Genomic DNA, 24,230 nt, shown 5'->3' on the forward strand with positions numbered 1-24,230 from the left:
AATTTTTCCTTATAGCAAGCCTAAATTTGCCTCTTCTATCAATTATTCCTTCTCCAGATACTCTCTAGTTTATCAATCAATATCTGTCTGCAAATGTGGCCCTCAGAAGTAAACTATACCACAGAGGTGATGTGGGCAGAGCAAAAGACCTTTGTAGATCTGAACAATATCGCTCTCTATAAGCAGCAGGAGATTGCATTACCTTTCTTGGCTGCCAAATCCACCTGCTTGTTGATATCAAGATTGACTCTGCAGGAAGGGCAGCTGGTTGAAATTGCCCTTTTAGAGAGCTATTATATTCAACCTTGGGAAAGTCATTTACCTTTCTGAACTTCAGTTTCTACATCTGTAAAAGGAGGAAGATCAATTCTAGGTTCTCTAAGGTCCCTTCCAGCTGTGACCAATGATGCTACAATCTAATCATAGCACCCTGTAATCGGAAATTGATTTTTCTGAACTAAGGTCTGTAAAGACTTTGCATTTATCTCCATTAAATTTCCTATTTCTAAATTTGGCTCTATGTTCTAGATTGCCAACATTTCCTTTTCACTTCCTATATTCTTTACTCTCTTTGATATTTCAACCCAAAACTGCTCATTCAAATACTTGTCCAATTAAAGCTTCAATTCTGATAGTCATTCAATTAGCATTATTACTTACTATGCATCAGAAACTAGGGAATACAAAGGCCAAACAAAATGATCCACACTCTCAAAAACCTTTCATTTTATTGAGGAATAAATAATACACCTACAGGAAATTAAATACAACATATATACAAAATAATTCCCTAAGGTAGGGCAGTAACAACTTGGGGTGGGAAGGTGGTAGAAGAACTAGAATAGTCTTCTAGGACACAGCACTTGAGCTGTCCTTTGAAGGAAGCTGGAGAATCAACAAGGTTCAAATGAGAAGGGAGTACATTCCAGGCATGGGCACAGCTTAGGCTAAAGAGATAGAATATCATGTATGCAGAGAAGCAAGCAGGTCAGGAAGAAAGTACATGAAAGAAAGTAAGCCTGTTAGAAAAGACTAAATATGGCCTAGGAGTTAGAAAGCTAGCCTCAAAAGCAGGAAGATCTGGGGTCAAGTCTTAGCTCTGACACATTCCAGGACATAGGGACTACCTCAAAATACTCTAGACAACTCTTTAAGACGATGGTTTTAAACAAGGGTCTCTGGATAGATTTCAAAGAACCTACAAATTTGAGTAGAAAAAAAAGTGCATTTTTATTTCAATATGATTGAATTTAGTTTTCTATTTCATGTCTCTATAAGTATGATTCTGAGAAGGGGTCCAGAAACTCCAAGCCATTGTCAGAGTCCATGACTTAAGACATGTTGTCAATTTTGGGTCTAAGATGCTATGTTACAGAGAAGGTACCAGTCTGGATTGCTAAGTTTCCTCATCTAGAAGTTCTCTATACTACTGATATCCCAGGTCCTGAACCTATCCTTGTATTTTTACAAGAAATTAAAAAATTTCTCAGAGTCAAAATTGACTCAAGCACAGAGTCAATGCTGTGCTTTAGAAATATAAGAATATAGACTTGAAGCAAGAAAATAATTGGCAAGAGATGATCAAAGTTTGAATAAGGTTGGTGGCTGTGTTAATGGAAAGAAAAGTAGGTATGATGAGACCTGGAAACTAGCTAAATGTGAGAAGGAAAGGTTTTAAGATGAAAGATGGCAGAGCCTTTAATAAAAATCAGGAAATTAATTAAGAAAAGATGTTGGGAGGAAAATAATTTAGTTCTGTTGTAGATTTTTTTCAGTCTGAGATACCTACCTACCTATGGGAAATCTATTGGGAGGTGTCCAATAGACTGCTAGGGATGACTAGAAGAAAGACAGGGGGCAAGATATACAAATGAGAAAATTACCTGCATAGAAGAGGATAGCTGTATCCGTGGAAGCTGATGAGAACCTCATAACAATGAAGGGGAAAAAAAGGAGAAAAGGGCATAAGAGAAAGTCCTGAAGAACCCATGAATTTGAGAAAAGAGATGATACATAATACGTTGGCAAAGAGAATAGAGAAAGAGCATCCAGGTATATAGGAATCACAAGAGAGCAGTGCATGAAAGAATCTTTAGGAAGGGACAGTTGTCAACTGTGACCAGTATCTACAGTTTCTTCATCTTCATCCAACCAGGTACTCCCACTAATTTTTATCTTCAGGTCCTGAGTCACTCATTTGAGGAATTATTTCTACTTCAGAAGGCACATAACAGTTTTCTTCTTCTTCTTCTTCTTTTTTTTTTTTTTTTTTGGGGGGGGGGCAATGGCTCTCACTCTCAACATATTTTTCACCTAACCCTTTAAATCTTTTCACCCATACCTAAGAATCCTAACCATGCTATGGCAATACCTACAGTTATACTGACTGTCTGTTTCTCTCTGACAAATTGTATCTAAAATGTTCAAATCCATCTCCCCTTTACTGTCGACAGAAGACCTCCTGTTTTGTTGCCAAGATTTGGACAAGGCAACTAATGTAATTACAAAGTCATTTCATCTACCTGCAACTCAGTTTCCTCAACAGTAAAGTGAAGACATATGACTGATGCACTTCATATATCAACTTTTCTCCTCTGGAATTTTTAGTGCATTGTCCTGGATGTTTCTCTATCCTATCCAATCTTCCAGTTTCACGGACTCATGGAGACTAGATGTGCTTTAGTGACCATCTAGTGCTATCCTCTCATTTTAAAGACAAGAAAATACAAATAATTATACAGAAAATAAAGTGACTTGTCCAAAATCACACAACCTGTAAGTATTTTGGTTAGAACATGGATTCTGGTCTTCCCAGTCCCATTTCCATACTGAATCTGTGCCTCTGTTAACTTGTGTGGGTATTCATCAAGATTTATCTTTGGCCTTCTTGTCTCTCTACAGTAAGTATTAATAATGGATAATTCCTTTAAATTCTGGTCATTAATTATATGGTTGAACTAAATCAGGAGATCTCTACCTGAAGTCCCAAATTTGATTTTTTTTTAATTTTCTGACAACTGTATTTCAACACAATTGCCTTTTTGGGGCAATTATATGTATTTTATTGACATTTTAAAGATATTATAGTGAGAAAACAATAAGCAGACTGCCAAAGAACTTCATGACATCCCTGTTTCTAAAAGACCTCCAAGATTTCTCCAGTAATCACCTAGATACACTTCCATGGTTTCTACTATCAATCTATGAAAATGGCTTATGTAAACTCATTTCAGAAAAATAAAAACTAAGGACCTAAAGGCACAAAGTTCCTTCTTAATTCAAAGACATCCCCTTTCCCAAGTATTAAGGTCCTTCTAGAAATAAAGTGAAATTGAGCTTTTACAGCATCCACCCAGCATGATTCCAAGTTAAAAAAAAAATCACTTTCTAATCTACTAGAAATATAGCTTAGAAAATAAGAGGTGGAGGGATATTAGGTAGAATTTAAAAGGAGGAAGAGTGAATCACGAAGTATATACTGAAGAGGATATTCTGTGGGGGACAGAATCATTTGTGAAGTGGGGGAATAATCATTGGACCAGAGCATGAGAAAGTTCGCAAAATTAAACAGATATGTTATATTTGAAAAGGAGTAAACTGAACAACTGAAATACAATTCCTGAAATTTCATCAAATATCAAAGGGAGTTTATTTCAGCCTTGCTCTAGAGGACATAATAAAGCCACATGAATGTAGTATATATTCATGCTTGGGTCAAACTTAAGGCAACCAATTTAACACACTTAAACTATACATTTTACTGATCCTTAAATAAAAGGTGTAAATCCAAGGAAATTACTAAAGCACTAACTACAAATTCCTGACCATGACTCCCAGTGACCAAACGGATAAAAAACAGCATGCTATTAAAAGGAACTGATCTATATACTTTTCTTCTCACAAAAATTCAATAAAATCCAACTTTGGATTATTTAAGGAACACAAAGACTTTGGGGGGGGGGAAATCTTTTTTTGATGACTGTATTGGCAAAATCTTTACATGTCATAGCGTTGCATTTATATAAACTATATTCATATTATATTGTCCAGAGTTCCCTGAGAGTTCATTTAAACTTGTACAAGCCTTTAAAATGGATAAAACCCCTACTTCGCAATTAATTTTGTTGTGCTTCCCTATAATAAATCACCAATGACATACTTGTCTCATTTTGAAATATCTATAGCAAAACATCTCTTAAGCACATTTTGTGAAATCGCAAAAGCAAAAAATATTCCTTAGCATCAAATTTTGTTCAAAAACCCCAAAGACAACTTCAGTTTTAGAGAAAAGCGAGGGGAAGTAACATTGCTAAACTCGAGGTTTCAAAAGTGATAAGCTGCTCCAGAGAAGCATCACGTGCCTAGTTTGCTTTCTACTGATAAGTGTTGTTTTTTTTTTTTTTTTTAATTCTAAAAAAATAAACGATAGCAGTGGGCAAAGAAAAGTACAGGTAAAGTAAAATGTAGATCTAACAGGGCGTTGATTTCTTGGCAAAGTCGGCAGAGGCAATTGACACACCCCTAGCGTCAGCCTGAAACACTACAGCCTGAATCCTGTCTGGGGATTAACATTAGAGCTCGGAAGGCAAATTTAAATCGCCATGATTCAAAAACAACCACCACCGCAGGAGAGATATTTTTGGAGGTAGTAAGGAAAAATCGTGGTAAAGCGCAAACATTCAAAACAATCATTCCTGTCCTTCGGGGCTGGGTCTGCCCTCTGGTTTACCACTAAATGTGTGCTAGACCTTTCCTGTTTGCTCATTTTGAGAGAAAAGGAGCCAAGTCAGAAAACCCCCGTATGGCTGCAATCAACATCAAAATAAATACCAAGAGGAGATGGGAAAGGAAAAGATAGTTCCCTTCCCGGTACGGGTCTTCCTGTTTAGTGCTGAAGGCAGTGGAGAAATACCAGCTAAAAGGGACCGCAGGCTATTCGCTCTCTAGTATTTGTTTTTATTTTCTTAATGTAGGTAATCAGGCCGACATTCCCAAGCGGGGGAAGGAAAAGAAATCAGGAGGGGAAGAGAGGGAAGACGAGTCAGATCCGGGGATAAAGATCCAGAAGGTGGGAGGTGAAAGAGGGATGAGGGGCATAAGCTGGCACCAGAGGAGCGAGAGTGTGGGTGGCACGGCAGGTTGCTGCAACGGAGGGAGAGAAGTGGGGTGTCCTCCCAGAAAGGGTGCAAATTTAGGGGAGCCCAAGGAGATGTGCAGGGGTGCAGTCAGGAGGAGGCTGGAAAGCACGGTAGCAGCCCTGCCTTGGGGGCCCGGAGACGGGGGAAGGAGGTACGGACATGCAGGGGCCCACACGAGCTCGGCCCCACCAAGACAGACAGACAGACGCACACGCGCGCGTACACGAAGATATACGGCAGGGGTCTCTGGAGGGAGGCTGGAGCAGAAGGGACAATGGGGTGGGGGGACGGGTGTCCAATCATCCGCCCCCCGGATCCCCGCCCCCGCCTTTAAGCCCAGATAAGCGGGTCCCAGACTTTGGGGGGCAGGGTTCTCTCACCATGTCGGAGGATGGGTCGGCCGCTCGCTGGCTGGCTCGGTCGCAGGGGCGGGCGTCGGCTCTCGGGCTGGATCCCCAGGGAGGAGCTGCAGCTGGCGGCGGCCGAGTGGCCCGGCCTGGGCTCGCGGTCCTGGGGGGCGCCGGGGAGGGCCGCGCGCGGGGGAGGGGGAGAGAGCGTCTGCGGAGGGGAGACTAACCGCAAGGAGGACAAGAAGAGGAAGAGAAGTAGAGAGGCAGCGACGGCGGGGGCGGAGGAGGAGGAGGGCGGCTGGAGAGCGGGGTCGGGAGAGGGGGAGGGCGGCTCGGCGGCGGCGGCAGCCTCGCACTCGCGCCGGGGCGGAGCGCTGACAGTCTCACTGCGGTGGCTCGCGCTGACCCGCAACCTCCGGGCGAGAAAAAGGAAGAAGAGGGCGGGAGAGGAGGGGGAGGAAGAGAGCGAGCGAGAGGGGTACAGGGGAGGCAGAAAAAAAGACAGAGAGAAAGAGACAGAGAGGAGAGACAGAAAGAGAGCGCGATGCTGCGGCTGAGAGGGGGCGACGGACGGGGCACGGCGGGGAGGTGGGGGCGGAGCTTCGCGGAGCGCCGCCGCACATCCGGGAACCTACGGCGGAGAAGGAGCCGGGCCCGAAGCTCTGGAGCTCCCTCTGGGAGGGGAAGGAAGAGAGGGAGGAGTAACGTGTACTCTCCGCCCCTCTCTCATCCTCCTTCCTTCTCGTCTCCCTCCTCCCTCCTCCGTCCCTGCGTTCGTCTACGCCCCCGTGCGTGCTGTGCGCGGGAGGAAGCCTCTGGGAAACAAGGAGGGCGGTGCCGGTGACGCGCGCTGTCGTAGACTTTCCTGTCACGTGGGGGAGGGGAGGAGGGGGAGGAGGAAGAGAGGGCAGAAGGAAAAGGGGAACTGGGGTAGCGGAGAGGGTGGGGATCTGCTTTAGCGCTGTGGGAAGCCTGGAGTTCTGGCTGAACTGCTGCGTTGCCTCAGGGTTTCAGACTCCTACGGAGCCTCCAGCCCCCCCCCCTCCAGCCTGGAAGCTGCCACTTTCCACCCCGAGGGGGGCGCAGGTGCGGCTCTGCACTCGCTTTTGCACCGAGCACCCCTGATTGTTTTCCCCGGAGCCGACGCCCCCCACCCCACAGCCCCCGCGCCAGCGTGAGGTGGCAAGTCCAAGACACCCTACGATGAGCCCCTCGAGCCGCGCGGAAACACGCAGATGAAGGACAAAGTGTCCGAGTCACCCGCAGCTTTCACAGCGGGCGCGAGCTGCGGGGGCCGCCGCTTCCTAGCCCGGGAAAAGGCTCCCGCAGACTGGGCGGTTGTTTCCCCTGCAGGCTGCAGGGCCGTTTGGTGCGGGGTGGACAGACCGGGGGAAAAGCGGTGCAATTATCCGGAATCCAGCTGCTTTTTGGTCCGAATGAGATAATGGCTCTTCCATACTAAGCAACCTTCCCGGGGTATATAAATGCCAAATATTAGTATTAGTCTGTGCCCACCAGGCCTCCGATCTCGTGATGACTTCATTCCCCGAGCCTCGCACTGCGCTCCTGCTCAGCGAAGTTCTTAGTAAAAAGGATGTGCTGGCTGGGGGCACTGATGTAGGCACTCGGTTTTAAGCTTACTCTTCATTTCTAACGCCTTCCAAAGTCTAGACAATGCAGCCAAAAAAATAACTCAAGCCCTAATTTGTGGTGATTTCCTATTTCTGATGTGAAAATATTCACTCGACAGGTGAGTTAGTCCGATTTCCTTAGAACAAACAATTTGTCCTCTTATTCCTGATAGTAGCTGCCAAACTAGAGAAAGTCAAACTTTCCCCGATCTCACTAGAGAAAAAACGGTATTTTTCATTTTTAACTTAAATCTGCTGTTACAATAGGGATCATATCCAAAGAGAAAGAAGAGGGGTTGTTTGAATTCGAGAAAGAAAACTAAAACAGGAGGTGGGGCAGAAGCATAACAAAATACGTAATATGTAAATATTTATATCACATTTTGTAATCACTTATAAAATTCATATACCTGTGGAATGATATTTCTTAGAGTCAAAAAGGGCACTGAAGTGGTCCCGGAGTCAGGAAGACCTGCGTTCAAAGCCAACCTCAAACACTCACTAGCTGGGTGACCTGCACAAGTCACTTAACCTGGTCCTCATTTTCCTCATCTGTAAAATGAACTGGAGAAGAAAATATCCAACCAGTATTTTTGCCAAGAAAACTCCAAATGGGGTCAGGAAGAGCCAGACAGGAATGACAACAAGTAGTTAACCAAAAAAAAAAAAAAAAAAAAAAAAAAAAAAAAAAAAAAGCATAAAGCATAAGTTAGTCCCCTATGTTTGTAAGATGTGTAGGGAGTATGTATTAATATTTTAAGTAGTGAACTTCTTGAATTACAATAGGTTTCATTCAGAAACAAGAGTTGGGCCACTATATAAATTGGAAACTAAAACACCAAGAAGTGAGACAGGGCCTTCAACCACTGCTGAAGAAAGTCTATTAGTTTTCATAGAGGTAACTGTGACAATATACTTGTGTTGTGTTGACATTTACATTCAAAGGACAATCCTTGAACTAAAGGAATTTAAATATGTATTTTATCATTGTATTGACAGAGTGAGGATGAGGAAAAAGGGCTGGACTAAAATGAACAATTCTGAGTTTTAATCTTGGAGTAACATTTCACAAATGTGGTGGTAATCCCCCAAAATGTCAAAATAGTGAAAATTATTTGGCTTTACAGATTATTTTAATCTATATCTAAAATGATATTAAGACATAACAGAAAACAAACCCCATGCCTTTTAATGACAAGATTGTTCATTCGGGACTTAACAAATAATTGTTTTCTCATGGATACACATTCAATATGTATAAAATCCTTGCCCTCAAGTATACAATGTAGTCAGGAAATTGAAGGCATGTACACAAATACCAGCAGTATTTGTAATAAATCTGGGAGTAGAATAAAGCAAATGCTATAGAAGTTTAGAGGAAGAAGAGGCCACTTCTGCCTGGAATGCACATTTTAATGAGGATAGACATTTGAGGCTGATCCAGAAGCAGGTGTAGGATGTCTGAAAGCAAGCACTGGAGTGAGGAGATGGAGGGTATTCCAAGCATGTGGAATCATAAGAGCAAATGTTTCAGTGTAGTAAAACATGCTGAGGAAAGGGGAACAATCCAGTTTGTCTGACTTTGATGGCAAAGGCATCATACTCCTTTGAAACTTCCTAGGGAATATGCTGAAGTGAACATGAATAAAGGAAAACAAAGGATATTGATCTTCTCTCAACTTGGAAACTTCAAGAAGGATGATCAACTGGGCTCAGCTTGAGGATCCTGAATGCTCTGTTGGTGGATTGACTCCAGTATGTTTGTTAACAGTAGCTGAGCATGTGATATTTTATCCATATGCCAGCTTCTACAGTGGTGTATTGGCTTTTCAGTTGTGTCATCTTGTGACGTAAACTGTGGAGAAGTTGAACCAGCTTAAGAAAATCGCAATTATAGTTTCTGGCCATTCCAGAAACATTGCTTTAGGTTTTTGAGGTTCACATACAATGCAGTGAAATCTCCAAATGTCGCCCTTAAGAATCAAATTGTCTTTATAGCCAAGAGATTTGCAGAAGTACCCAAAAAACTCTATCACTTCCCTAAGTCCAAACCATCAACAAAATAGTAAATGAAAGCTCCATTTGTAGCATTTGCTAATTTCTGAAATACAAATACTCACACTGAAATTTAACAGCCCTTTTGACTCAATGTGAATTAATTCCAGTACATTCTTGGGTATAAAAAGTAGCAGCTTATGAGAGAATAGCTTTCTTTGCCATATGCAAAGTATCACTAACCAATAAGAACGACTTGAAAGTTTTGTCAAGTTAACAGATAAATTAAAGATATATGCTTGAGTTTGCCATAGTCAATTTCTTCCTGTTATATCCTGCAGAGTTCCTTCAGCTACACCCCAATAAACCAGTGAAATCAGTTGACAGGACTGAGAATTTAGGGATAAATTGGTAGTAATAATACACAAACATGAGGAACCATTAAAATCTTTGAAATGAAAGTTCTCACTGAAACAATGCTTAGAATGCAGTTTTTTTAGAATCTTACTGTGAAAAGGGATCTCAGAAGACATTAGAGCATAGAATTGGAAAGGATCTTAGAGGTATTCTAGTTCAATCCCCTTATTTTATCAATCAACTTAAAGCACAGAGAGCTTTGGTGATTTACCCTAAGTTATATGGGTGTTATGGGGCAGGGCTGGAATTTGAACCTAACTCCTGATTCCAGTACCAGTATTTGTTCCACTCTACTATTGATTCCAAGCTATATGCAAAAGGAGTACCCCTCTATAGCATCTCTTTCAACTAGGCATCTAGCCTTTGCTTAAGACCACTAGCAAAGGGAAACTCAAATCATCCCACTGTACTTTAAGATAGCTCTAATTCAAAAGTTTTTCCTTTCAACAAACTGAAATCTACCTCTAGGCAACTTCTTTACCCCCTTCACACACATGGCTCCTACCCTCTGGGGACAAGCAGAATAATTCTAATCCTTTCACAACATGACAACTCATCAAGTGTTTTTAGACAGCTATCAAATCCCAATTAACCCCTCCCACCTACCCCCCCACCCCCATATCTTCTTTAGGTTAAAAACATCCGATTCTTTCAAACAATCCTCGTATATTAGAATCTCTAATCTTATTACTACTTTTTCTAGACATGCTTCAGTTTATTAGTGCTCTTCTTAAAATGAGGCATGCAGAAGAGATGATTCCAAGATGTCTAACCAAGAATAAGTGTAATATTATCACTTCTTGTTCTGAATACTGTGCATCTATTAATACAACTTATTCTGGCATTAGTTTTTGGCTATTTTATATTTTGACTCTTTTTGAATTCACAGTCCATTGTAATTCAACATTTATTAACCATCCAGACTAGTTACATACGGCTCACCATTTGCTCTTGGTTTAGTTGAGTTTTGGTATCCAAATGGAGGACTTTACACTTCTCTCTGTTAAATTTCATCCTATTAGATTCAGCTCATTGTTCTCGACTGCAAACACCTTTTTGAATACCGATTCTGTCATCTAATTCAAACTGACATTTGTATAGCATTTACTTTAGACAATGAAAATACAAGGACAAAAATCAAACTGCTATTACCCACAAGGAACTTCTGTTACCAACCTAGTGTGTTGGATATTCCAACTTCACATTATCTGCAAATCTGAGAAAGATTATATAGATATAGCTATATTAGTTATAACAACCAAATCACTGATAAAAATATCCAACAGAATAAGATTAAGGGTGGATCCTCCTCAATTAGACAATTCCTTCCATATCCCCTGCTGTCCTATGATATTCTCTAGGAATTTATTCCCTACTGCTTTAGGTGGCATATTTCCAGCTTGGCAAAGAAGTGGTGTTGGCAGTGCTCTAAAGTGCAGTTTGAACTGGTACATCAGTCAGTATTCTGATAGTCAAATGGGATATAGTCCCAATGGACAATTATTCCCCAGTTCCACATGCCCTAAAAGAGTTCATGAACTATAGGATATGCAAATCCAAATGGTATGATTTATCTTGACAAAAGTACATTTAGAATTCTATCCTCACTACCTTCTAAATTGTGGAAGAAGTTATTTATTTTCTCTTACTCCATTCATATCTCTCTCCCATAAAGGGTTCATCTTGGTAAGGGTAACGATCTGATTCAGTTGGTCCAGCAGGTCTGGAATTCATTACAGTATATATTCATATACAGTATCATTGACTGGTAATCATGATTGATCTCTGATATATTTTTTTTTCTTCCCTGTCACAAAGACGACAAGAAAACCTGTAAGTGGGAAGGATGAGCAGAATTTTTTTTTATATATTCTTTTACAAAAATTCTCAGAACATGGCAGTCTCAGATCTTGTAGAAGAATATAACCACTTTGGTTAGTTTCAGGCTTATTGCACATTCATGCCATCTGTTGGGAAAGCAGTACCTCATCTTCTAAGCACAGAAGACAACTTGAAATTGTTGGTATTGTGGTGGGAGGTATCAGATTCAGTTTGAGGCCAGATTGGCAATAGTTAAGGAAACTAAGAGGCAGGGTTAATCCTTATGAAGAGTGTGTTATAAATGTAAATCTTTTAAAAAATGGGAAGCAGGTTAGGCCAAAGAAAAGCTAGTTACCTGTATTTTTTATCTTTTGTACTCAGTTATCAAAGTGAATGCAGAATACCAACATGCAAACACTAAGATAAGGGATGAGTTGCTTGCCACTTATGGCTCAAAGCCAAGGAAATATGCTGAAGTCTGGGATTCTAAACTTCAGGAAGAAGAGAAAACTAACTGTATCCAAAGTCTATCAGCCTCTTTGAATTAGGTTTAGGCTTATTTCCGAGGCTTGTATTCTGTATTCTAGCTGCCACTGATACTCTTCATTAGCATGGTCAGAGTTCAGCTACACCCTAATTAATGGCTTAGCTACATGTGCTGAGTCTCTAGGTTGTACATTCTTCCCCATAAACAAAGTTTCCCCAGGCTTCAAGCCTGGTTATATTGCAAGGGTTATATTGGTGGGAGAATACCAAATCTAGGTCATATCTTCTCTGCAGGCCCACAGATCTGTCAATCTAACTGGTATTTCAGGTGTTTCTTTGAGTCAAAGATATGAAGCACAACACATTCTTCCTGCCAATCCATTTTTTGTGGATTGAAGATATAGTTTAGGGTTGAGATGATGAATACAAAAATGAAAATAGCATAACTAATAGTCAAGAAGTGCCTACTGACCTTTTGGTTCTGAGATCTCATGATACAGACACTTTAGGTTAATAGCAGCATTTAATAGTAATATTTAAAGTCTACCAGTAGAAGTAGGTCCCTACTTGTATGCTGCTTTGACTGCACATAGTATATATAGTACAAGTGAATCTAAAAAAACTTCCAACTCTCTCAGTAAATCATTAACTTTGGAGACTGCAGTCTTACCACTGACTCTTATACAGTAAGAGTATAAGGGGGAAAAAATATGAACAGAAACTATAGTTTATATAGAAGGGTATATTCTGAGAAAATCTATGGATCAAGCTATGCAAATGAAATTCTGCTGTGGAAATTAATGACAGAAATTTTAGTAATGGAAGTACTTTTCTTCTACTATTATCTGCCCATCAGAATGGAGATAAGACATAGAAAGGGGAACTTTTATGTTGGGGAATGGCTTATGAATAGAACAGTTTAAAAATAGAAGAATTATCAAGTAGCCTTACTGAAAGTAGAGTGAGAATGAATGATATGGAACCTGAAAATTTCAACAAAAGATGGGCAGATTTGGCTGCAGTGGAAGATCCAATGTATCTGTCAGTGTTGTAGCAGAGATAGATCACACCCCTCTTTTCTACCTTTTCTCCTGCTCACCAGGAGAGGTAGTAGAGTCAAGAAGCAAGAGTTAAGCAACTAATAGTGTGTTAGATTGTTACTAAATGCTAATGAGATAATGAGATGTTAGGTTCTTACTAAGTGCTAAGTCGGTACTTAACAATTCTCTAGTTCCGGCCTTAAAGGTGAGTTTACCCCTTTGAAGTTCTAAGGAGGAGTTTACATATGAAAAGGAGTTTACACAACCTTTAAAAAGAGCAAGTTCATTGGTTGAAGTAATTTTCCCATAAGCCCTTGAGTTATCACACACCCCTTCTCTGGGAGGATAAAAGAGTCAACACTGGGCCTAGAGAAGTGAGTCTACCCTGGGCCAGAGTTGGGGCCACACTCTGGAGGAAGAAGAGTCGAGTCTGGGCCAGAGTTGGGACTGAGGCCTGGAGGAGGAGTTCTGGATTGGGTCAAGGAGAAGACGTCCCGTGGATTTGCAAGTCCAGCAATCCCATACTTTTGGAGGGGAAGAAGAGGACAGAGAAAAAGATTCACAGAGAAAAGAAACCTCCTCCCAGAGAAGAATTACAATTGAAAGACAACAGGACCTTTACAATAGTGTCTCAATTTACAAATCTAATGACCTTTTAAAAAATCTTATGCTCTTGACTTAATGTTATGCCACAGTCTCCTTGGGCTGTTCTACCTCAGTTTCCCTGCACTAGTTTCCCTCATTGTCCTGACTGAGTTTCCATGAATTGTTCTATCTCAGTTTCCTTAACTGTTCTGCCTCAGTCCCCTAAGTCGTAACCCCCCCCCACCCCATCCCCCCCCCCACCCCCGTTTCATTAAGATTGAGGACCATTTGCTCTAAGGTTATAAATTGTCAATGGGAGATGAGGAACAGATCAGACTTCCTCCTTCTGCCCCCAAGAATTTATGACACTGCCCCTCTAAAATATTCCAAAAGATAAGACTATCTCAGATACTTCACTGACATCTTTACTTCTGTTATTCAAACATCCTGACTCCGGCTTTTAGTAAAAATTTACAACTCCCTCCCCCTCCAACCTGATTTTCCCCATTCTTTTTCCTTCCCTTTGTCTGAAGAGCTATAAAAATGTTTATCATTCCCCCATTCATTACTGGATACTTTGAGATGAGAGTCCTGTCCAGTCAATTAAACTCTCCAATTAATAAAATATTATAAAAACTCTCTAATCTCTATCTTGCCTCAGTTTCTCCGGCATGGCATTACATTTTCTGCTGCCTTTGGCACTCAGTCACTCTCTTCTCTTTCATATTTTCTTCTACTAGAATTTCATGAAACTGATATCTCCTTGTTCTCTCCTGTCTGGGCCACATCAGTCTCCTTTGATGAGATCTTCCTCCACATTTCACCTGCTCACTAACTAATGGGTGTCCCCCAAGATTGTCTGGACTCTCTTCTTCCTCTCTACTATTTACTTGATGAAATCATCAGTTCCTATGAATTCAATTATCATCTCTATTCAGATTATTTTAGGTCTGTTTGTCTAGTTGTAACCCCTTACAACTTCATCTGCCTATTGAATATCTCAAACTGGATGTCCTATAAACATCTTACATTCAACATCTTCAACCTGAAGTCGTTATCTTTTCCTTCTAAAATCTACTTTCTTCCTAATTTTGTATTATCATTGAAGGCTGGGACTAGCAAAGTAGGTGAGATCTTCAACTACTCACTGTCACCCCCTATATTCAATCTATGACCAAGTCATTGTTTTTTGTAATATCTCTCATATATGTCCTTTTCTTTCCTCTGACATTGCCACTATTCTCATACCTGGGATATTGCAGTTATTGCCTTCCGGTTGACCTTACTGTCTTAAGTCTTACCCCACTATGGTTTGTCCTCCACTTAGGTGACAAATTGGTTTTCCTAAAGCACAGATCTGATCATATCAACAGTAAACTCTGTATTCCTGTTACCTTCGAGATTCAATATAAAATTCTTTAGGTTTGAAAGCCCTTCACAACTAACTCCTTCCAGTCTTCACCTCCTTATTCCTCCTAACATTCTTTGTGATCCAGTGACACTGATTTCCTTGTTGTTAGTCAAATATCTTCTAATCAATCCCATTAATTTTCACTAGCTTCCTCCCATGCCTGGGATTCTGCCCTTGTTATTTTTACTTCTTAATTTTCTTCAAGTCCCAGCTAAAGTTTTACATTCTAACAAGAAATCTTTCCAGTATCTACTTAATCTAAGGGCTTTTCCACTGAGATACAATTTATCTTCTGTGTATCTTGTTTATACATAATTGTTTGCATCCTCCATTAGACTGCAATCTCCTTGAATGCAATGACTATTTTCTTTTTCTTTTCTTTTCTTTCTTTCTTTTTTTTTTTTTTGTCTTTCTATCTTCAGCACTTGGCACAGTGTCTAGCACAATGTAAGTTCTTAAATAAAAGCTTGTTTGATTACATAAAAGATCAGTTTTCTTTGAGTTTCAAGTGTTATGCGCACCTGGAAGGCAAATGGCTCAGCCTGATATAACCTGTTCTAGATGTTAGTGAATTTGATGGAATTGACCCTCCTAAAAAATAAATTTCAGCAGATTTGACATTGATTGAATTAGTGGACTGTCTGAAAATATTCTAAGTTGTTATAGTCTGTGTGGACAATGATAGAATTCTACATTTCTTTCAGATGTTGCCAATATCCTCCAAATGAGGAATAAGTATGTCCAGAATGAGGTCAAGGAAGAGGATGAAGTGGTCTGTGAGAAACGACTCCCAAAGCCATGTAGGGGACACTGAATTCCACAATAAATTATCCATTTATTTTAGAATTGAGTTGCAGAGAGTCAGTTCTATAGGCCCAAAACAATGCCTTTCCCCCCCCCCCCCAACAATGAGGTGATTCAAGCCAATTTCAATAGACTGTGATAAAGAAAGCCATGAGGACTATGGGGACTGAATGTGGATCACAACATAGTATTTTCACTTATTTGGTTATTTTTTTGCTTGCTTTTTGTTTTCTTTCTCATTTTTCCCCCTTTTTGATCTGATTTTTCTTCTGCAGCAGATAATTGTGGAAATGTGTATAGAAAAAATTGCATGTTTAACATGTATTGGATTACTTGCTGTCTAGGGAATGGGGTGGGGGAAGGGAGGAAGAAAAATTTGAAACACATGTTTTTGAAAAGGTGAATGTTAAAAACTATTTTTGCATATATTTTGAAAATGAAAAGCTATTATTAAAAATAATGCCATCATCATAGGAATTGGGTCCTATGGATCACTGAACTTCACCTCAGGAGATGTCTGTCTCTTACTTGCAACACCATTATTGATAACCAGTACTGAATAGGTTCATGTTTTTGCTGGACCAAGTTAATAGCGATGAACTTTTCCAAAGTTTCTGGACCCAGAATATTAGTTAGTTTGGGAATTTTAGCTTGAAGAACAGAACAGACAATTTAGGTGTGGTCGCCCCAGAATTTTGCTCTCGTAGACTGTAATGGTTCTGTATAAACTGGCTGTCTGGACCTGATATTTGATGTGGAGATTGGAAGATAGGGAGGATTCAGCATAGAAAATATCTCAAAAGTCTTAGTCAGGAGGAGAGTTTGTATTAATCATGGATACATTGTCTTATCAATGCAACAGAGTATCAGCTATTTCCATCTATATAAGGAAGAGGAATATATTAAGAGGAAAAGCTAACAGGTTCCAAAATATGCCTTGACTCAGCACTAAGAAGGAGGATTAACTCAACATGAATCCTTTCTCCAGCTGTAGGTGACAGATCTATTGATTGGCACTCCGGAACTTTATAGAATCATCAAATTTGGCTTGGCACCTTTGCAAGAATGCTTCTAACTTGTCAAGTTTTGAGCCAAGCTCCACACTTCAAGGTGGCCTATTAGGCAAGCAGCTCAGTTACCCACAAAAAGACCACAAAAGCCTTCTTGGCTCAATATTTGGAATCTTATGGATGAACCTTCAGGATCAATTTCATCTGGGTGAGGTTTTAAAGGAATGTGCCATACAAAAAATGAATTTTTTGCTAGCACTAACCTGATTCCAGAGAGGAATAGACAGACAATGAAACCTTATAAAGGAAGATACCTTCTGAACAAATATGGAGCTTAAAAAAAAAAAAAGAATGAAAAATGACTTGAGAGAGGGGGTAGGGATTGATTCCTTATAATTTGGACAATGGTAATAGCTTTAACAATTAAAGTTAGAAAAAAAGAACTTTTTGGGGGGGAGGTCAGCAATTGGTGTGGTTCTAGAAAATTTTGAGATGCTAATGGGTTATCCAGATGAAAATTTTCATGTAATTGGAAGTAAAAGTATGAATTTGGGAGCCATTTGCACTGAGATGCTTGTTGAAGCTGAGATTTGAATGGGATCACTGAGGAAGAAAGGAAGCTTAAAAAATGTGCACATTTAGAGAGCAAAGCAAAGAAGCAGCATCATAAAAGACAAAGAATGTTCAGTTAGGACAAAAAGCCCTTTGTGATACACACAAAAATCAAATAATAAGAAGAGGTGCTCTTCAGTAGCATTGATATGGAATTCACATACTCTACTCAGCCAAAACAAATTTTATCTTAAAGGATGTTCAATGATTCTATTATTTCCATGCAAAGAAAGTCATTGTCCCTTTTTAAATCTCTGAATTTAGGTACTTTCTGATGTATTCCAGCCAGCTCACCTGCTATAATTTGAAACAACCAAATAAGCATTTTGAATATAAAAATATTTATTATGAAACAGATAAGACATAAATAGGACTTGGACTTAAGTCTAATAGAAAGGGACAAACTCACAGCATTCATAGGGAGGTCCTAACAGGATGAATGCATTGTGATTGTTCATACTATGGTAATTATTCTGTATCCTTATACGCATTTACCAAATGTTTTACTTGTTTATTGCTGTCTGTGTTTTCATAGGTATCATCTGTTTGCTCCAGTTGTTTGTGTCACCAGATGAGCAGCTTGTATTTACTACTGCCCAGAACTCCACATGTCTAAAGTAAGTCTTTTCTTTCCTTCTTCCCATCTCCAGCCAATAATGTAACATAGAGCTCTTTTCTCTTCTGTTTTCATGACTAGTCCTACTCCATTCTGGCTCCCTTGTTGTTGTTATGGTGGTGGTGGTAGTAATGTGACAATGGTGATAGTTGATGAGTTTCAGTCATGTCTGATTCTTCATGACTCCATTTAGGATTTTCTTGGAATAGTTTGCCATTTCCTTCACCAGTTCATTTTACAGATGAGGAAACTGAGGCAAACAGGGTTTTGTGACTTGCCCAGGGTCACACAGCTATGAAGTGTCTTGAGGCCAGATTTGAATTCACACAGATGAATGTTCCTGATTGTAGGCCTATCTTCTGTGACACCCTCTATTGTAGTGACTTTTTTTTTTACCTGCCACCTATATTCACTGCACCAGCTCATTGTGCCAGTTTAGTTTATAAAATTCTGGGAAAATGAACTTTTTCTACAAGCACCATGTTTAGTGACAGCATATTCACCATGTATTCCTGTCTCCTCCCTCCTTCCCCTGAAAAAGAGTCCAGAAGGATAGAAAAAAAATAAAAAAGATAGAAAAGATACCATGCTTATTTATTCAATATAGGTTGCCTCAGGCTTCTCCCTAGAGAACCTTTTGGACTTTAAAAAATCAAAAATAAGCAACAAGTCTTTAGACTTGAACTCTGAAACAAAAGCAGGATAATGGGCTCAGTCATGATGATTTATTTTTAAATTTTTGTTGTTTTTTACATAAAGAGCAGATTTCTCATTACATATCTATGTGTAGAGTTCAAGAATGGATCTATTATTTCATTGATATAAAGAAGGAGACTCCCTCTAGTACTAAAAGGTTAAGTGACTTGCCAGGGTCACATAGTAGATAAGACAAGACTTCTGTATCTGAACATAAAATTTTAAATCTCATTAAAGTACTAAGATTGCTATGATTTTATTGTTGCATATATTTTGGTGAACTATATTTCTAAGTTCTTCCACTGTTAGGTTCTTACTAAGTGCTAATGAGATAATGAGATATTAGGTTCTCACTAAGTGCTAAGTCGGTATTTAACAATTCTCTAGTTCCAGCCTCTAAGGGGAGTTTTACCCCTTTGAACTTCTGGGAAGGAGCTTACATGTTTAAGAGGAGCAAGTTTATTGGTTGAAGTATTTCTCCCACAAGCCCCTGAGTTATTCCACGGCCATTCTCTGGGAGGATAAAAGAAGAAGTTAGAGTCTAGAAAATGAGTTCTGGAGCGGATCAAGGAGAAGATGTCCCCTGGATTTGCAAGTGAAGAGGACAGAGAAAAAGATTAACAGAGAAAAGAAACCTCCTCCCAGAGAAGGATTACAACTGAGAGACGATCAGAACTTTATATAAATAAAGTGTTAATATTTATTTTTGTAAAAGATAAAATGCTCAATATGTAATTGTATTTTATGGATTCAGTTCCATTGCTTAATTTGCTGCATCATATATTTCCTTATAATGTACAATTTTTCATTTAACTATAGTACATAGTAAAATAAAAATTTTAAAACTACTTAATTTAGAGGAAACAATATGAGTATAAAATTGTATCACTTAAAAGCCATGTTTATTTCTATTGAATATATATATTTTATGCTAATAATTTCAGAATCTCAGAAAATATCAAAGTATCTAACTCTATATATTTTCAAAAATCCCTTGTATAATATTTGTGACACCTATTCATAGATTTTAAAATCTCTAATAAGAGGGGAGCTCATTACCTCCCAAAGTAACCTCTTTAATATATGGATGTTAGAAAGTTTGTCTTTAAAGGGAACCAGAATCCATTTCCTTGACTCTTTCATTTATTACTCTTAACTGTTATATCAGAGGGCTTTGGGGAACAATTCTATGAACAAATGAAAATTAATTTAGGTATTTACAGTGTGCAAAGCATGGGTCATAGGAATAGGAAATTGGCAAGACAATCCCTGCTCTGGGAGACATGATAGATAAGAACATAGGATCACAACTGTAGATCTGGAAAAAACCCTCAGAAGCCATTTAGTCTAACTCTCATTTTACAGATGAATAAAATGAGGTCTAGGGAAGTTAGATGATTTGCCTAAGATCACACAGGGAGTTACTTTCAGAGGTGAGATCTGAACATAGATCCTCTAACTCCCAGAGTCCTTAAGGTATAGCCTCAAAGGAGATAGTAATTCACCTTATTTAATATTGTTTTCAACCATGTTTATTTCTTAAAGCTAATGCTTTCAGATAATGCTGAGCAAGAACCTTTTTTTCTATGTCTTCATTCATTGTAGTTGCTGTGGGAGAAGGACCTATATCACTTCTAGAAGCTATTTCCAGGTTATACTTTTGCAAGCATGATGTGAGTGGCCTGGGAGGCATTGCTATTCCCTGAACTTTTGGAGCTAAGATCCCAGGCTAATTCTACTTGCATCAAAGGTGAAAAGATAGTTAAAGTGGATGTTAATAACTTTCTGCGCTTCAGTTATAATAACTTTACCTTCAAACAGCAGTAGTGATATAAACTTGCCTTTTGTTCCCAAAGTCTTTAGTTCCTTTCCCAGAACTTTATAATCCTTAGCGATGCTTTTGGAGTTTTTTGGTAGTATCATTTGTGATTCATGAGGACTGAGTAGTATCAAGTTCATCAAGGCTCAATGGCTTTATATCATCTTATGGACATATGCCCAGGGTATCTGTCTTTATGTCAGATTGGTAGCCATTTTGCAATCTCTAAGCAGAGAGTAAACAACCACTTTCCATTTCAACTTAACTGTCCTTCTTCTGACTTAGCTGGATGATTTATCTTATCAGCACCATGGATCCATACCATCATTTCTTGAAACATATGAAGCCACTATTTTGGGAGAGAGTCTCATTCCCACTTCAATTTCAAAAGTCTTATTCTTAGAATTTACCTACAAATGTCTTTCTTTCCCTTCCTTCTTTGTGCCTTGTTCTTCTCTCTTCCAACCTTTCCTTTTAGTTTTTTAGATCCTTTTTCTTCTCGGTTTCCTATTTAAAATTCCCTTTTCCAATTATTTTAAGGAATGTTTGATTTCCCCAGTAACTTAAAGAGAAGAGAGAGATTCTTACTTCCTTTTCACTTTGACTGCTAAGAGGGAGAAACACCTTCCTTTTGTGTATATTTAACTGTTATTTGGCACTGGGCAGAAACCCAAATTAAAGCACATTCTCTGCAGATGACTGTAACATTTATCTTTTCCTCCATAATTATTTTAAATGAAACCTCTTTGTCGTTTTTCTTATGGCTAATTGCAATCTTAAATGAACTGTTTGTAAAGTTGCTTCAGAGAAGTTCCTCAATGAAGTTAATTTATTCATGGTGGGTCTACTGCTGCTTCTTTTCAGATGAAGCTTTTTCTTAGCTGCCTTTGATTTGTAATTACAAAATTCTTGCCAAATTCTAGTGCATATGGAAGCTGTTTCTTCCCCCCTCCCCCACTTCTCTGGGTGAGTATCACTGCTCTGTTTGATTATCTTAAATGGGAATCTAGATACCATAAAAGATTTATCAAAATTCAATTACCTTCCTCTTTCTTCTTCTCTTGAGATACTGTTTTGCCACTATTCTTTCCCCATTAGTAGAAAATGTGATTATTCTCCCAATTGACAAATATTTGAATACTTGAAGACAGTGTTAATTTCTTTCTGAAGTCTTCAGTCTAAATATCCTAGGTATCCAGTACCTTGCTCAGTGCCTTACACAGATTAATTCCTTAAATATGTTCCTTCAACCTATCTTCAAAAGGCATGGTCTTCATACTCAATTCTTGAGTGGGAAGGAATGGTCACCATACCAATAACCAGCATTCCAATTCAGAAAGGAGTGGTTACAACTTCCAACTTTTACAAATAATATTATTGGTTTAGCTAACAGTTAGGGGGCGCATATCTCACAGGGTTATGAAAATATTGTCAGTTCTCTCCACTGACCCAATTATTTCCATTCCTCAAGATATATTTCTATCACTTCTATAGATTCACACTGATTTTTCCTTTCTCTGACCAGCTCCTGTAACACGTCATCATTATATATTTTTACATTTGACATTAAAAACAATAAAATCATTTATATATTTACATAAAAATTTGGAAGGCATTTTTCATGTGTTACTTTATCTTCATAACACTTAATGTAAGGTAGATACTATTATTCCCATTTTACAGATGAGGAAACTGAGGCAGGGATAAAATGATTTGCTCAGTTTCCCATAAAGAGTGAGTGTATCTATACACTTCAACAACAATACTGTATGAGGATGTATTCTGATGGAAGTGGAAATCTTCAACATAAAGAAGATCCAACTCACTTCCAGTTGATCAGTGATGGACAGAAATAACTATACCCAGAGAAGGAACACTGGGAAGTGAATGTAAATTGTTAGCACTACTGTCTATCTACCCAGGTTACTTATACCTTCGGAAGCTAATAATTAATGTGCAACAAGAAAATGGTATTTACACACATATATTGTATCTAGGTTATATTGTAACATATGTAAAATGTATGGGATTACCTGCCATCGGGGGGAGGGAGTGGAGGGAGGGAGGGGATAATTTGGAAAAATGAATAAAAAAAAAAAAAAAAGAGTAAGTGTATAAGGCATGATTTGAACTCACATCTTTTTGACTCAAAGTTTAGTGCTCTGGTTAGTGTACCATCCTTCTGCCTCTATTTATGGTCCTGTATTTATAATTTAATTTACTGAAGTACAATTAAATCTCTTTATCAAAACTTTTAGTCTCATCAACATTTCTATTGTATTTTCCACTATATTTGGTACAGATCTTAATAAATGCTTATTAAGTTGAATAATGCCGTATTTTTTTTTTTGATGATATTATTTGTTGATCCTTAATACAGGAGCAGTTGTCATTTAATCATCTACAACTCTATGTGATCACATGAACTTTGTCCGTGAAGTTTTCTTGGCAAAGATATTGGAGCAGTTTGCCAATTCTTTCTCCACTGTGTCTCCATTTTACAGATGAGGAACTGAGGCCAACAGGGATTAAGTGACTTGCTCAGAGTCACATGGCTAATAAGAGTCTAGGGTTGGATTTGAACTCAGATCTTTCTGACTCCAGGCCTGGTGTTCACTTAGCTGCCCTTAAAAGGAGTACTCCAGCTTAAAAAAAAAATCCAAATGTACAAAATAGATATCTTTTATAGCTCTTGAAAGAAATTATTGCCCTTTTCTAATATATAAAATATAGGTGGGTCCCATAAATAACCAACCTTATAGGTTTGCGAACTGTGAGCCTTCGCCATGAGGAATGATGGGAAAGTGATAACCAGGTGATTCCTAGACCTCAGCTCTTCCCTTTTCAACAGTAGGGAAAAAAGGTTGGGGTGGGGAAGGGAAAGGGGAAGGCAAGTTGTCACTAGGACCAGGAAGGGAAGGGGAGATAGGGTAATCCTTTTTTTGCTAGGCAACGGTGAAGAGTTACCAACATCCCAAGTTCCAAGTTGGAATTCAGAACATTATCTCCTAGAAACTATGTTGCAAATTCTGATTAGTTATCTAGAATATATCTAGAAACAGAAACATATAGTATTTCAGCTACCTTATGGATTAAATTGCCATATTCTGTATTCCTTTTGCCAGTCTTCATATTTTTTGAACTTTCTATAACATTTAATATATTTTTATTTCTTTCTACTTGCTTATTCTTTCTTACCTTGTCTTCTATGACACTCCTTTTTCCTGATGCCTCTGACCACTCCTCTGTAGTTTTCAAAAATTCATTTTCTCTTCCTCTTACTCTTAAGTGTGAATATCCCCTAAAACTCTGTCCTTGATCTCATTTCTGTCTCTCTGAGAAATCTCCTTAAACCCTATAATTTCAGTTTTTACCACTATTCACTCGATTACCAAATCTATCTTTAGTTCTACCCTCTAATCTCCAATCCCACATATTCAATTATTTGTGTACCTCTCCATCTGAAGGCATAACTACCTCAAACACAAAATGTACAAAACTGAGTCCATCATCTTCCTTTTAAGAAACTTGCATCTACCCCTTTTTCTTTTGAAAGTACCACTTTTCTTTTAATCACAGAGACTCCAAATCCTAGCAGTATCTTTGATTCTTTATTACCATCCTTCATTAAGTATCTTCAAGGTATCAGAGGAGGCTATTTAGCACTGGTGGCATTTGAACCCCTCAAAGAAAGGGCAATATTTCTTTTTTTTTTCTTTTTTTCTGAGGCTGGGGTTAAGTAACTTGCCCAGGGTCACACAGCTAGGAAGTGTTAAGTGTCTGAGACCAAATTTGAACT

The 24,230-nt window shown here is 38.8% G+C and overlaps 1 protein-coding gene across 3 annotated transcripts in view; it reads right to left on the minus strand.

Moving 5' to 3' along the window:
- Nucleotides 1-23,364, minus strand: part of PPP3R1 (protein phosphatase 3 regulatory subunit B, alpha) — a 95,093-nt gene extending 71,729 nt beyond the window's left edge. For 2 of the 3 annotated variants that reach the window (XM_074287101.1, XM_074287102.1), the window contains exon 1: nucleotides 5,519-6,276. In XM_074287101.1, coding sequence (XP_074143202.1) covers nucleotides 5,519-5,521 — 3 coding nt within the window. In that variant the 5' untranslated portion in view covers nucleotides 5,522-6,276. Of the gene's footprint in view, nucleotides 1-5,518; nucleotides 6,277-23,186 lie in introns of those variants that run through there. The other variant, XM_074287103.1, reaches the window with a different exon arrangement.
- Nucleotides 23,365-24,230: the final 866 nt, after the last annotated feature.

Source organism: Sminthopsis crassicaudata, chromosome 2, assembly GCF_048593235.1.
Source record: "Sminthopsis crassicaudata isolate SCR6 chromosome 2, ASM4859323v1, whole genome shotgun sequence".
NCBI lineage: Eukaryota > Metazoa > Chordata > Mammalia > Dasyuromorphia > Dasyuridae > Sminthopsis > Sminthopsis crassicaudata.